This window comes from Mytilus californianus, unplaced genomic scaffold, assembly GCF_021869535.1.
Source record: "Mytilus californianus isolate M0D057914Y unplaced genomic scaffold, xbMytCali1.0.p SCAF_14, whole genome shotgun sequence".
Lineage (NCBI taxonomy): Eukaryota > Metazoa > Mollusca > Bivalvia > Mytilida > Mytilidae > Mytilus > Mytilus californianus.
This window is the reverse complement of record NW_026262626.1, coordinates 10,626,192-10,640,404: the sequence shown is the minus strand read 5'-3', so window position 1 is coordinate 10,640,404 and position 14,213 is coordinate 10,626,192. Positions and strand designations below refer to the sequence as shown.

The 14,213-nt window shown below is 29.7% G+C and overlaps 1 protein-coding gene across 7 annotated transcripts in view; it reads left to right on the top strand.

The window, feature by feature from the left end:
• The window catches only part of LOC127724177 (mitogen-activated protein kinase kinase kinase 15-like), a 104,975-nt gene extending 91,398 nt beyond the window's left edge, over positions 1–13,577 (top strand). For all 7 annotated transcript variants that reach the window (XM_052231072.1, XM_052231069.1, XM_052231071.1 and 4 more), the window contains 5 exons: positions 2,273–2,426; positions 4,344–4,489; positions 5,007–5,089; positions 6,852–6,928; positions 8,445–13,577. In XM_052231072.1, coding sequence (XP_052087032.1) covers positions 2,273–2,426; positions 4,344–4,489; positions 5,007–5,089; positions 6,852–6,928; positions 8,445–8,511 — 527 coding nt within the window. In that variant the 3' untranslated portion in view covers positions 8,512–13,577. The remainder of the gene's footprint in view (positions 1–2,272; positions 2,427–4,343; positions 4,490–5,006; positions 5,090–6,851; positions 6,929–8,444) is intronic.
• The last annotated feature ends 636 nt before the right edge of the window (positions 13,578–14,213 follow it).

The following is a 14,213-nucleotide window of genomic DNA, read 5'->3' as shown; positions in this document are numbered from 1 at the left end:
ATTCCGAAAGAAGCACCATGGTATGGTGGACTAGTGGGAGAGACTAGTTGGAATTACGAAAACGACATTGAAAAAAGTGCTCAGGAAATCACAAGTAAATTCTGACGTATTACGAACAACTTTGATAGAAATAGAATGTATAATCAACGATCGTCCGATTACATATTTGTCGTCCGACATTCAAGATCCAGAACCGCTAACGCCATCACATCTACTACAGGGAAGAAGATTATCCCAAGAGAACAGTTCTGATTCAGAGGACAATAATTTGAATTTAGATTTCACAGAAGCGAACAAACTTTTCAACCATTAAGTAACCTTAATTGACACTTCGCAAAACGATGGAGGATGGAATACCTCACCGGATATAGAGAATTTCATTGCGTCGCCGTAGACCAAAGCGCATATTTGAAAGTCGGATCCGTCGTACAAATCATGGACAATTCACCGAGAATGATGTGGAAACTAGCACCGGGAATGATGGAGTAGTGAGAGCTGTCAAACTTCGTACATCAAATGGACTGATTACAACGAGGCCAATTGTGAAACTGGTGCCATTGGAATTTTGAACTGTAATTTGTTAAAGTGTTTTTCAATACCCTTTTCTGAACCATACATGAACAGTAAATGCATTTTGCGGCCCCCAGAATGTTGCGAATTAGTTAAGTTTCAGTGTAGTCTATTTTATACTCTTTTATTTGGTTAACGTTTTACCGCCATTTTTACCGTAACAATAGGCCCGCAACGTCGTCACTTGCTGATGTCTCTATGTATAGCATTGACTCCAAGTAAAGCATACGAAACTATGAAGACGTTCTTGAGTTTATAGCCATTACTGGCCTTTATAATCAACACATTCAAAACATTTGGTATCCCAGGAAAAAAAATGAATCAACAGTATTATGATGCTATAACCTGGTAAAAAACTTTCTACATCTTATAAAAAATGTCAGAGATTTATTGTTTGCGCTTGTAGGAATTCAATAAAAAGTGGTAAATCACACCAAGCTTTAAGGTTTAATATTTTTCATTAACAAGTTCTGGAATTGTCTTTCAAATCTTTCTTCTTAGCTATAAATACTTACTGATAAAGGTGATAATTATATTGTTGTTGTTGTTCAATCACTACAACTGGTATTTTTAGGATAAGTGATAATTATACTGCTGTTGTTCAATCACTGCATCTGGTATTTTTAGGATAAACATCAAGTCCCCAAAGAGTCTTATTTTGAAGCAATACTAAAAATACATCTTTTGTTTTTCTGCATTGTAATTCTGTATATAGTTTGTTTTCACACATTGTAGCTCATAAGTGCAAGATTTTATTGCAGTTTAATGTAATAATAGGATCAATAAAGTTTTGCATAGGTTATTGAGAGATGACCTGAGGTATAAAAATAAATATTATAAGTCAATAAAGTGGTCAATGACCAGAAATCTTCAAGTTTATGTATGTATGGAAAGATGGCCATTCAGTTGAAATAGAGGTTACACATTTAATGTTTTATTATCCTTTGGACTGCAAAATTGATTTTTTACAACAAAAATTTGAAAATCCAATTTGACTTAACAGGATTATAAGTTTATTTATTTATATGGAAGAAAGTATATAAATTACAGCTGATATATATGTACTTTAAACAAGGTGCTTTGATTATTATACTGTAGATTTATTGATATCGTGGGATACCAATATTCTAGGAATTCATGGATAAAATTGAATCATGAGTTTAATGTTTAATGCTTGTATGCAGACTTTGGCGTACCATGAAATCAAATATCAACAAAAATACAATTTTTCTTCAATTTACTGACAAATTGATACCTTACTATTGGAACAACAAATCAGGGCTTTCTGAAATTTGGAATGAAGCTTCATTTCAGCATGCTACATTGTGTCATGGAATTTCTCATCCATTGCTTATCAGCTTGATTTTGACCAATACTTATAGTGGGGATATCATCTTGTTTGCATTGGCAAGCAATGAATTTTTTAATATGGAAACAAACTTGTGTAAAACATGTTTTTCAGTCTTGAGGTTGTTACAGGTCCAATGATTTGATTGGTTAGTAAAAGCTATTGTTACTCTTGCATTCGATAGTAAACAAAGATCATTTTCACTTTATGGTCCACAGAGCAAGCAAGCAAACTTGACCTTTTTGTTCTTTATATATGCTGAAAGTGAAAATTGATTGATCTGATTTTTTATGTCAATTGAAATCAAGACGTTAAAAACTAGCTTTGTACAATAGAGCATTCTTATATTTCCAGAACTTGGTGCCAATTTGGCTGGGATGAAAGAAGATGAACAAGAATCTGGTGTACCCTCAACTAATTCCATAAAGTCTATACAGCATGCTTACAGAAATTCTGCATCTGCTGAACTACGAACTCAGATTGATAACTTAGAGGAGGAAAATATGAGGTACAAAAAAACTTTAAATATTAGACCTTGTGAAATAACATCTGAACAGTTTCTCCTTGAATACTGCTTCATTAATGAAATTCTTAATATTCAGGAAAAAATTGTCCAAAATTTGGAGTTTTAGAACAATTTTAAAAAAAAAACTGCTTTCACCATACATATTTTTAGAAAATTGCTATTTAAAAGGCATAAACAAATTAATACATTAATGATTTAAACTTATCATGGCTTTAAAAGTAATGACAGCATCTTTAATTGACCCCAATTGTTTGAAATATCAGGGTTCTTCCCAGGTGGATACAATGCCTTCCAAATATATTTTTGTTGTCCCAGAAGCGTTTAAATTGGCATGCAGTACCTTAAAAGATAACCCTGCAGCATGTTAATTTTTTATTATGAACTGTTGATAAATTTTGTAAAGTAACTGTGGAAATAATAAAGCATGCAAATCAAGAGTTTAAATGCCTTGCTTGCAAACTTTGTTTGGTTATTTGCTCAGACATTGTAATTAAGATTGACACCTAAATTAAATGGGTAGGCCAATGATTTGTATAGTGAGCTATAGTTACTCCGCCTACCCATTGAATTTAGGTGTCAATCTTAAATATAATGTCTGTGCAAATAACCAAACAAAGTTTGCAAGCAAGGCATTTAAACTCTTGATTTGCATGCTTTATTATTTCAACTGTAAAAATTGCCGCTGAGAAAAAAATCAATATTACACGCAATTACGCAATTATTGTTCGACTCCAGTCTATCCTTTACCTGTATTTGCCTTATCAGATCGCGTAATTGCATAGATAATCATCGAATAGATAAATTTTTTTCTTGGATACTTTTTTTGAATGTTTCAGTGTTAGAATTGAGAGGAAAATATTGAAATTTAAATAAAAAAACGTTCTTACGCACATCTTTTCTGATTGATTGCCGAATTGAATATCAAATTTTCTGATTGGTTAATAACAAAAATGTATTTTGCTACAATCAATGAACATGATGAAAACACGTGGTAACTTTGCAATACACAACTACAAATATTTACGAATGGAAGTCGTTTTACATGAAAAAAAACTACATAAAGTAAACTAATATTTATGATAAATTCATACTGTGAATGGATATTTTGGGTCAGAATGTGAAATTTTATTCTTAGCAAATAAAATTTGTCTTTTATTGTCATGTTTAAAAAAATAAATCAGTTATGTCTGTTTTTGGTCATTGCACTGGAAAACTATGACAATGATTATAAACAACTCGATGTCAATAGTTTGGAATGGAACGCAGAAGCATATGTATAATGTCACTAGTAAATAATTTTGTAGGACTTTACTTTGAAGAATTTGTCAGGTTTCTACCTACCATAGAAAAGATTGTGACAAATACGCACGGAAACGATCTCGAAATGTCAAACTGCGGAAATTGGTCAGCTGTTTATTTAAATTCTTTTGTTTTAAAAATTTGTGCTCCAAAAATTACAAGCTACATAATTATACAATATCGTGAGAAGGGGCAGATACACCAGGCATGGACATATCTAAAGCTGTTCAGCACTGGAAGGCTCAAAGGAACAGGAGAATATTCTCTTGAAATTGCTAAATTTGGACACTTGAATTGAATTTTAACTCAATAAATGGACTGTGTTATCAATATGATCAATGTGTTTTATATGTGTGTAATTGATTATATTTTATTTTGTGATAATTTATAAATAGTAAACATAAAAAAAAACACCTAGCCTGTCATAAAGTTTTTCAATTCATACTGTATTTCTGAAGGATTGTTTCTTGTCACAATAGTTCACTCCTGAAAAAAGGGTTACACGCTACAAATTATTCCCTTCAAAAATTTCTGGGGAGAACACAGCATTACAAGCAAATATGAGAACTGGTATTTTACAGAAAATTATTTCTGTTTTAGGCTATTACAGCAGTTAGTCCAAACAAATCAGTCATATGGCAGTTTATTAAAGAAGTCATTAGATGACAAAAAGGTCCAGATGGAATTATTACAGTCATTTATAGCTACATCTTCTGTCTCTCCAGGATCTCCTATTAAATCCAGAGGTAATAATATCTATGTACAGTTATTTATAGCTACATCTTCTGTCTCTCCGGGATCTATTAAATCCAGAGGTAAATATATCTTTGAACAGTTATTTATAGCTACATCTTCTGTGTCTCCGGGATCTCCTATTAAATCCAGAGGTAATTATATCTTTGTACAGTTATTTATAGCTACATCTTCTGTCTCTCCAGGATCTATTAAATCCAGAGGTAAAAAATCAGAGTTAAAAGTGTTTTATACCTTGAAAGGAATTTTTTTGTTTTTTAAGTTGTCCTTTAGCTGTCAAGGTCAAATCATAAAAGTGTTGTTCCTTTAATATGTTTTTTTTTTCTTGTGTGCATTCAAGTCATATCCATGTTCAGTTGTAAATAGATAAATGTATTATACATTCCTTCAAAAGTGTTTGTAAATAGATTTAGGAACTTATAGCATATAAAATACAGAAAAAAAATAATTCATCATTTCAAGAAATGTAAAGCATGTTTGTGAAAACTTTAATCTTGTTTCCTTTTATAGTACCAGATATCCATGAGCCACCTGATGAAGAACTAGCTTCCTGGTTAAAGAAAGCAAACTTTGAGCAGGAAACAATAGATGTGGTAAAATATTATATTAATTTAATTGCCATGTTTTATATTTAAATATTGACATAATTTCAAGTTGTTTGTGGATGTTTGCTGTATTTTCATGGAAAAAATGCTTACCCTCATCAACAAGAAGTATGAAATATTTATTAATGATTCTAGAACATGTCACAATAGTAAGAAAAAGCCAATGACAACAATAAAAATTTGGAAAGTTAGGTTATACTTTCACCATAAATAGGAAAAATAGGTGTAAATGGCAAAAAATTTTGCTGAGAGGGTGTGAAAATCTTTTCTTAATAAATATTACATAAGAATACAACTTTGAAAGTAAAACACTGCTGTCCTTAAGTACAATCCTGTTAAATTTATTCATTTTCATGTTGAAAGGGCCTTCAGCTTAAACAAAACACCGGCAGTATTCTGAAACACAAAATCTGAATGAATTATCAATCACATTTTGTAGTTTATGCATCATGAAAAAAAAGAAGAAATATGTAATGAAGCATTATATTTTGATATTTATCAGTAAATATTGGATTTTTAAATTAAAATTGCTTATCAATATGGATTAGGGAAATGATAAAAGAATTTAAAAGATAAGTAAGGGCACCATCTACTTTGTCAAGAGAAACATGGCAGAACATAACCAAACATCTCAAAATAGACTTTTTCTTTTACTTCTTGCTTGTAGTATTATAACATCTGCCTCACTCTCTAGCAAAATTGATTTTTGAATCCACAGATTATAGTAATTTGATATTTGGTGTATTGTTTAATCATGACAAGTTACAAATCAAGTTCGAATTTTTTTCTGGTCTGATGATTTTGTGCAGAGTTATGGTCCTTTAACTTAGAAAATTCACTAAAATAATCAGTTTTCTGCACTTTTTCCGTTATGCTTGAAGATATTGATTTGATATTTGGTGTATTGTTTAATCATGACAAGTTACAGATCAAGTTCGAATTTTGTTCCGGTCTGATTATTTTGTGCAGAGTTATGGTCCTTTAACTTAGAAAATTCACTTATATAATCAGTTTTCCGCACTTTTTCCATTTTGCTTGAGGATATTGATTTGATAATTGGTATATAGTTTTATCATGACAAGTTACAGATCAAGTTCGAATTTTGTTCCAGTCTGATGATTTTGTGCAGAGTTATGGTCCTTGGACTTAGAAAATTCACTTTAATAATCAGTTTTCAACACTTTTTTTGTCATGCTTGAAGATATTGAATTGATATTTTTTATATAGTTTACACCATAACAAGTTATAGATCAAGTTAGAATTTTGTTCCAATACAATGAATTTTTAACCGGTAGGGGACTATGTATTGCCATGCAATACTCACAGAATGCTTGTTACAACTAAGATTGAATAAAAGGAGATTTGGTGTAAATATCAATAAGATAGAAACCTTACATTTAAAAATAGCATAATGTGGTCTTTAAAGGCACAAAATGCATGACCAGTAGTAATTTATTTGAATCATCCAAAGATATCTAACAAAAACGAAATATAAATAGAAAAACACTTAAAAACATACCCAAAACCAGTTACAAGATTTCTGAAATTGAACAAGCACATAGGTATGCCAAGGTTATACTCATTTTGTTAGGTATCTGATTAGGAATGTCAACTTTCCATACAAAAATAATAATTTTAAGGAATAAACAAAATAGAAAGAAACAAATATATATTTGTACAATAAAATACAATGAATAATGTATAATTGTATATAAATGAATGTCCTATAGGTTTTGTTCTCTATTTTTAGATTTCCAGAGAACAGTATTTATTACAAGATCTCCTTGAATTAGTCAGATTGGAAGATTTAAGTAAATTACAACTAAGGTAAAATAAAAATATATCTAATTTGCTTGAATGGTTTATATTCATTTATGTCCTTTCTTAAAAATCTTTGAATGTATTTACCCAACTTTTTCTAATGCCTCGTTTACACTTACATTTGATTGGAATTGAATTCGAATCAATTGCGAAATTGAATTTGCTAACTGCATTCGCACACTCATCTTTTTTTAATTCCAATCGAATAAGAAATTGGCGAATTCGCTTCAATTCAAATTAAACTGTGGTGTGGACACTTTCTAAATGTAAATCGAATTACCCAAACAAGTGGTTAGACAGATAAATTAAAAGAATAGTATAATTATTTCTTGAATCTTTAAAATTAAAAAAACGTAACACTAATAAATCATGGTCATGAAAATATCATAGGCCAAAATCATAATGACGTCATACTGTAAATTCAGAAATTATTACATGCATTTATTATTGCGAATTTTGAAAAATGGACTAAAAAGCGAGATTATTTATTGTGATTTCATGAAAATCTGCATACAGTTAGATGGATCTGATATGAGAATACTAGTTTTTATTATTGCGATACTAATTCAGTCGCATTATTTGCATTAATAAAAACCTTGCAATAATTTCTCAATTTACAGTATTCATAATAAATACTACCAGTTTTCCTGGTTCTTTCCAAGTACTTCAGCTTCATCCACTAATAAAAAGTGGCCACATTAGTATGTGAAGTGTGCTGAAATGGCAGTGAACACTAGCAATCAATCTTAAAGTCAACTGTGACATTTTTGGTCCCTTCTTAAATATAATGTATACTTTAATGTCACTTATGTGTTTTTCTTTTTAAATTAATAATGTGTTTTTTGTCTCGCCTTGACGGAGTCAAAAAGCGAGACATAGGTATTCTGTTTCCTGTGTCGGCGGCGACGGCGGCGTCAACAATGTATTAGTTTGTGATTAGGTCTAGTTGATGGTGAACCACTAGTGGTAGGTCAGTGATATTTGGTCTGCAGTTGTATTAGCATTGGCACATCTCATTACCATGGTGAATGTTTGGCCCGCCCCCTCAGTCAAGGTCTATTGACTTTGAAACTTTGCTTAGTTTACATGTATTAGTTTGTGATTAGGTCAGTTTAAGGGGAACTGTTAGTGGTAGGTCAATGATAATTGGTATGCAGTTGAATAAGCATTAGCACATCTCATTTCCATGGAAAATATTTGGTCCTTACCCCTCAGTCATGGTCTATTGACTTTGAAACTTTTACTTAGTTTACATGTATTAGTTTGTGTTTAGGTTTGTTGAAAAGGAACGACTTATGATAAGTCAATGGTATTTGGTATGCAGTTGTATAAGCATTGGCACATCTCATTTCCATGGAGATTGTTTAGCCCTGTACCTTCAGTCATGGTTCATTGACTTTGAATATTTGCATAACTTACATGTAAAGATTGCTATTTTAATTTCAACATTTGCATTATCAAAATAACAAATAGGCGAGACATATCTCTGTGTTAACAGTTTATTTTATCTCTCTATCTTCAGAAGTGGTGTTATATTTCGGTTATGGCGTGCCATATTGAATCACAGAGACAAACAACCGAAGAGATAGTACAGTAGTACTGTTCACAACTAACCATACAGTGCCTTTATCAAGTCCAGAATGCTACAGGGTTGTGTTCAGTCAGTCAATCAAAAAGACATACAAGTGCTTGCTAAGAAGTGCTGCTACTGCAATTCACCGTTTCAGAATCTAATAAATTCTTGGTAATATTTTGAAAAGCAGACACCAAAATGTTGTGATTGGTTAAAAAAACTCCTAAACAATTGACATTCAACCAATGGTTTGAAGTAAATTTGGGGTATGAACAATAAAATTACCCATAGTTCTTTAGATTCTGAACAGTGAATTCACAGTGGTTATCCTGTTACGTCATTCCATGTGCTAATTGTAGTGTTACTATTGTTCACTTTTCTAAACTTTGAAAAGCTGCACTCAGATATAAATATTTTTAATGTTTATTTATAACACTAATGCTTTTTGAAAGATTGTTGTGTGCAAGCATTACGAGTTATCTCACTCTGCTTCGATATTATGATATCAGGACCACAATCAGAATGGCAGACAAATATTTACTTTTTTTATATAAATAGATCAAAGGAATAGTTAACAATTAAGTTTTGGCAAATATGATGTTCTCTATAGCGAAAAACCCTACAACCTGTTTAGATCCTCTAAAAAAACTTTTTAGCTAAAAGCGATTTCAACAGTTTTTCGTATGTTTTCCAAAGTAATGAGGTTTGCTATGTATAGAACATATGGGTCTTTTTTAATAATCCTACTAGAAATAATGATCCAAAAACCTTAAAGATGGAGGTTAATCTAGATGAAGCTTTACATGTATTTTATTCAAATGGCAATTATCACTGAGCATTGCCTGTGCAGTTTTTTCGTTATTTATAATACATTTAAGTAAGAGATAATATTCAACCTCCTTCTACTTAAATGCTTTCAGTACTTAAAAATAGAGATTCTATGTAGGATAAGATTATGGTTAGGTTTAGGGTTAAGATTGGTGGCATATGAGGGATAGATCAGTGCAGATCCTTTGGAGAACAATAAAGTCATATGGTTAGAGTACCCTAAGTGAGAAAAAGGTCAAATATTCAGTATTTTGGTTAAGTTGTTCATCTCTGATATGACCAAGGTCATCATGTATAGGAAAACACACGCAAACTACTGGATACCTGAATTACAATGTTGATATTACTGTCTCAAATATATACCAGATCAAATTAGTTTCCAGGAAAATCTTTGGATATGTATTATGGGTAAATACATAATTCAAAAATATCCTGACGTAAAGTCATTTTTAAGTATTTTGAATACATTTATTGTTGAATTTTATATCATTTCTGGTATGTTTTGTATTTTTATTTTCACTTTAACTGGCGTTATAAATACTATGAAATTTATATTCATTGTGAAATGTTTTTGTTAGATATAAACTGGCCATGTAAAAAAAAACATGCTGGGTTTTTTTAATTGTTATCTTTAAAAAAGCAGATACATTTTAATGCTGTATTTTTAAGTGTGAGATTTTTTTTGTTATCAGATTAAAATATAAAGAAATTTTCACGTCTGAAAGAGAGAAAAATATTATTAGATTTTCGATCAGCTATTCTAAAATTAGGAAGGTACATTTTTAGGAAGATATTTATTATTTCCATAATCCTAGTATTTTTATTGAAAAAAATATTTTTTTTACATTTTTAACTTAATGTACAAAACATGAACATAGATATTTATAGTTTTACTGTTGACAGTAATCTTTAAAAAATTTCTTTTCAGGACTTGACTTTTTATTATTTCCATAATCCTAGTATTTTTATTGAAAACAGTTATTTTTTTTTACATTTTTAACTTAATGTACAAAACATAAACATAGATATTTAAAGGTTTATAGGTTTACTGTTGACAGTAATCTTTAAAAAATTTCCTTTCAGGACTTGACTTTTTAGCTTTTAAAATCTGTACAATTGAGGTCATGTCATGAATTCAGAGCTAGTGTCAATGCATAATAATAAAATTATATATTGTATTTCAAACATGTGGATGTTTTAGGAAGATATATCTCCAACTGTTCTTACTTTTAAGGAAGTTTCATATTGATGAAATAGCAACAAGATTTGTTCATGGTCTGTAGATAAACAAGTCATGCCTTAACCAAAATTGACATTTTTTCTTCTTCATTTTTTTATCCTTACCTTGCCTTTTGACAGTGAAAGCTAAGTCTTGATTGATGCAAGGTGAGAAGTACATTCTGATATATATCAGTCTGTCATAGTTTTTAGCAGTGTATATATGGTCACAACTTAACAGCATACCAAAGATTATGAGTATTTTGTATTACAGTGTAATAGTTTGTGTATTTTTTAAATAAGAGTCATAAAGTTATCAATAATGAAGCTGAACTTTTATTGTTAATCCTTGAGTTAATCATTTTCATTGGTCATTGTGAATAGTCCATAGAATTCTTATCCCTCCATATGCTTATCATTGTCAGAAAAATGCATTGAAAAAAAATCTCAAAACATGGTTGGAATAAATATGAAAAAAATGTTGCTGAACAAGTATCATTTGATGAAAGGAAATGTGTGGCATATATCAGTGAGACAACAACCTCACAACTCACATTAACAAAAAGGAAAATCTTGAGGTCACCATGTGACTTTGAACTGAAAACCACCAATACTATAGGACAAGCTTTAAATCTTATGGAGTCTAGAGAAGTTGTTTGTAGATCTTGCTTTTTTGCATGCATAGTACATTTTTTCTGTATAAAGATGGTAAATTCATTTTTCTGTAGAATTATGGTAAATTAATTTTTCTGTAAAATGATGGTATAAATTCATTTTTCTGTTGAATTATAGTAAAATTATTTTTCAGTAGAATGATGGTAAGTTATTTACTTAGTATTATCCCCTTTAGGCAATTATTTAAAGTTAAATTTATAATAGTTACATGTGTGTCCAAAATGTATTTACCTCAAGAGATAGTAACTGGGTATGCTCCTAAATTCGGCCCCCTAAATTAGCACAAAAAGGACTGTTGGTTATTTTTCTTTAGTTGGTATTGTTTTGAGGTAAAATGAGCCTTACATTCTCCTAGAAAAAAAATGTCTTGTTTTCATCATTGTCCTTAGGTCTTAAGTGCAATCTGATTAAAATCTAATCTAATGGCGGAGATTATCGTAGTGAAAACTAACAGCAGATTTTAATGAGATTGGTCATAAGTTTTGTTCAAACAAACTAAAGCTGCCAAAAATTTAATATATTTTGGTTGTTGAAAAATAAATTTTATTATTGAAGATGAATATATTGTTTTGTTTAATCCTAAATGTGATTTATTAAGATTGAATATTGCCATTTGATGTATAAGATAGAAATGAATTCTCAAACAAGGTCAGCGACTTGACAGTTTATATGCAAATTTATAAATCTAATATTCAATTATTCAGGAGAAATTGACTCTCAGATGTTTTAAGATAAAAATCTATTTCATTTCCCTAGGACATTGTGCATGTACCTAGTACCTACTAATCTAAGGCATGTAGAATATGTTCTAGGTAGAAATGTGAATGACATACACATGTGAGATGTCTACATAAACTGCCCAATATTACATTTTTACTTGAAACTCTTTGCACGGCCTTATTCTAATTGTTAGTCAGTATTTTGAAATTTTTTGTGAAGATTTTATGGTCTTTTATAGACTTTTATTAAGCAAAGACAATAAGAAGTTTATATTATAAGAAAATTTTTTCACAGCCTTGTTCCATTTGATAGAAGTCAGTATTTTAAAACATTTTGTATAAACTTTATGGTCTTTTATAGAGTTTTATTTAATGAAGACAAGAAGAAGTTAATATTATAAGTTCCCGGTGGTTTTTTAATCATAAATGTTCATGCATTTTTTTTTTTCAATCATTGATTTCTGCTTTTTTGTGGACTTCACTGCCTATCAAGTATTCTTCTTTTTATTCACCAAAGTGCTTAAAATGCATGTAAGTTTTAATTGCTGCACTTGTTTTTATTTTCAGAATTTTTAAAAAGTTGGTTGCTTTTGCTTGATTGATATTTTTGTCCAAAAACTTTTTCCTCAAGTTTATTATTTGTTTTATCAAGATCATAGGTCTCAACTCTTCATATATTGTAATTGTTATTAAAAGAAAACCTGTATTATTTGTATCAAACTGTTTTATAAAATATGACACAAAGTTATTATTATGATATGTATTGTTTATTTTTATGATTATTCAAAAGAAATTATTATTCATTATTGTATATATATATATACATGTTACATCTATTGAAACACATGATTATTGTAAATAGATGTGAATACTGAATTACATGTAAATAAGGCAGATTTGTAAATAAATGTACATAATAAAGTGCTATTTTATGACCTTTTAAGGAAGTCAGTGTACCAGAAATATCAATCATTGTGCAAAAGTAACCAACTTCAGCACTGTTGAATTATATTTCCTATTCTGAACATTTAATCTGTATTTTTATATTATTTGGTAAGTTTTGAAAACAACAAAAAAATACCTCACACTTTTCCTAATTTTTTTTATATTAAATGTATTTTTGTGTACAAACTCATGACTGCAATACAGAATGTAATATTTTGTCTAGTTTGATTATTTGAGGTATAATACTATGTTTACTAATTTCTGTTTGGCAATAGCTTGGAAGTTGACTTTTCTTGCTGATTTTGAAAATTTTTTAATCCAAATTTTTATGGCTTACATATATATATATATATAATTTTATTTTGGATGTAACACGTCTTCTGATTGGCTGAAAGTTTTTTGTCTATCATCTCATAGACATAATTTTGTCATGTGACTGTGACGTCATCAACGTTTTTCATGATTTACTTCTTAACAATAGAATTTAGAATTAAATTATAAGGAATTACTGTAACATTTTTTCCGTCTATTTGAAATAACATAAAAAATGTGGTGCACACTTTTAAATAAAACGCTACATGAGTTATTCAGTGTGCAATACATTTTTGATGTTATTTCTTCATAGACAGAAAAAATGTTACAGTTATTCCTTAAATAAATTTTATTTTCTCAAGCTTGATTGTTTTAATGATATTTTCACAACCAATGGGTACAATGGGTACTACAGCATAATTTCTTGACTTACTGTGGATTCATTACTATTCGTTGGATACCAATTTTCGTGGATGCAGGTGAACCACAAAATTAAGTGTTCAACGAAATACAATTTTTCTATAAAGTTATATGCAGGCTTTGGCAAAACCTCAAAATCAAATATCCACAAAAATGCAAGTTTTCCTCAATCCACGAAAATTGGTACCCATGAATCCACAGAACTCTAAAAATCAAGTACTTGTATTTTATTTAAATTTTTATGGTAAATACTTTATTATATACAAATATGTGTATGTATAATTGAGATATATATATATATATATATTATGATATTTTAATTTATTTTGATTTGTCGTTATATATGAAATAGATATTTTTAAATAATAGAGAATTAAGATATTGTACTATGAGGATTTGTATTGTCTTTTTAAGGAGCATCTCATTATGCCTTTATTATGAAATGTTGAGAGAATTATATTTTTACAATGAAAATAGAATTTCAATGGATATATGTCCTGTAACTGGTACAAGTGTCTTTGAAATTTTAGCAATGTCACTTAATTGCACAAGAGAAATCACTCAGTCTGTTTGCAGAAGTTAATGTGTCTTACTGTTTCCC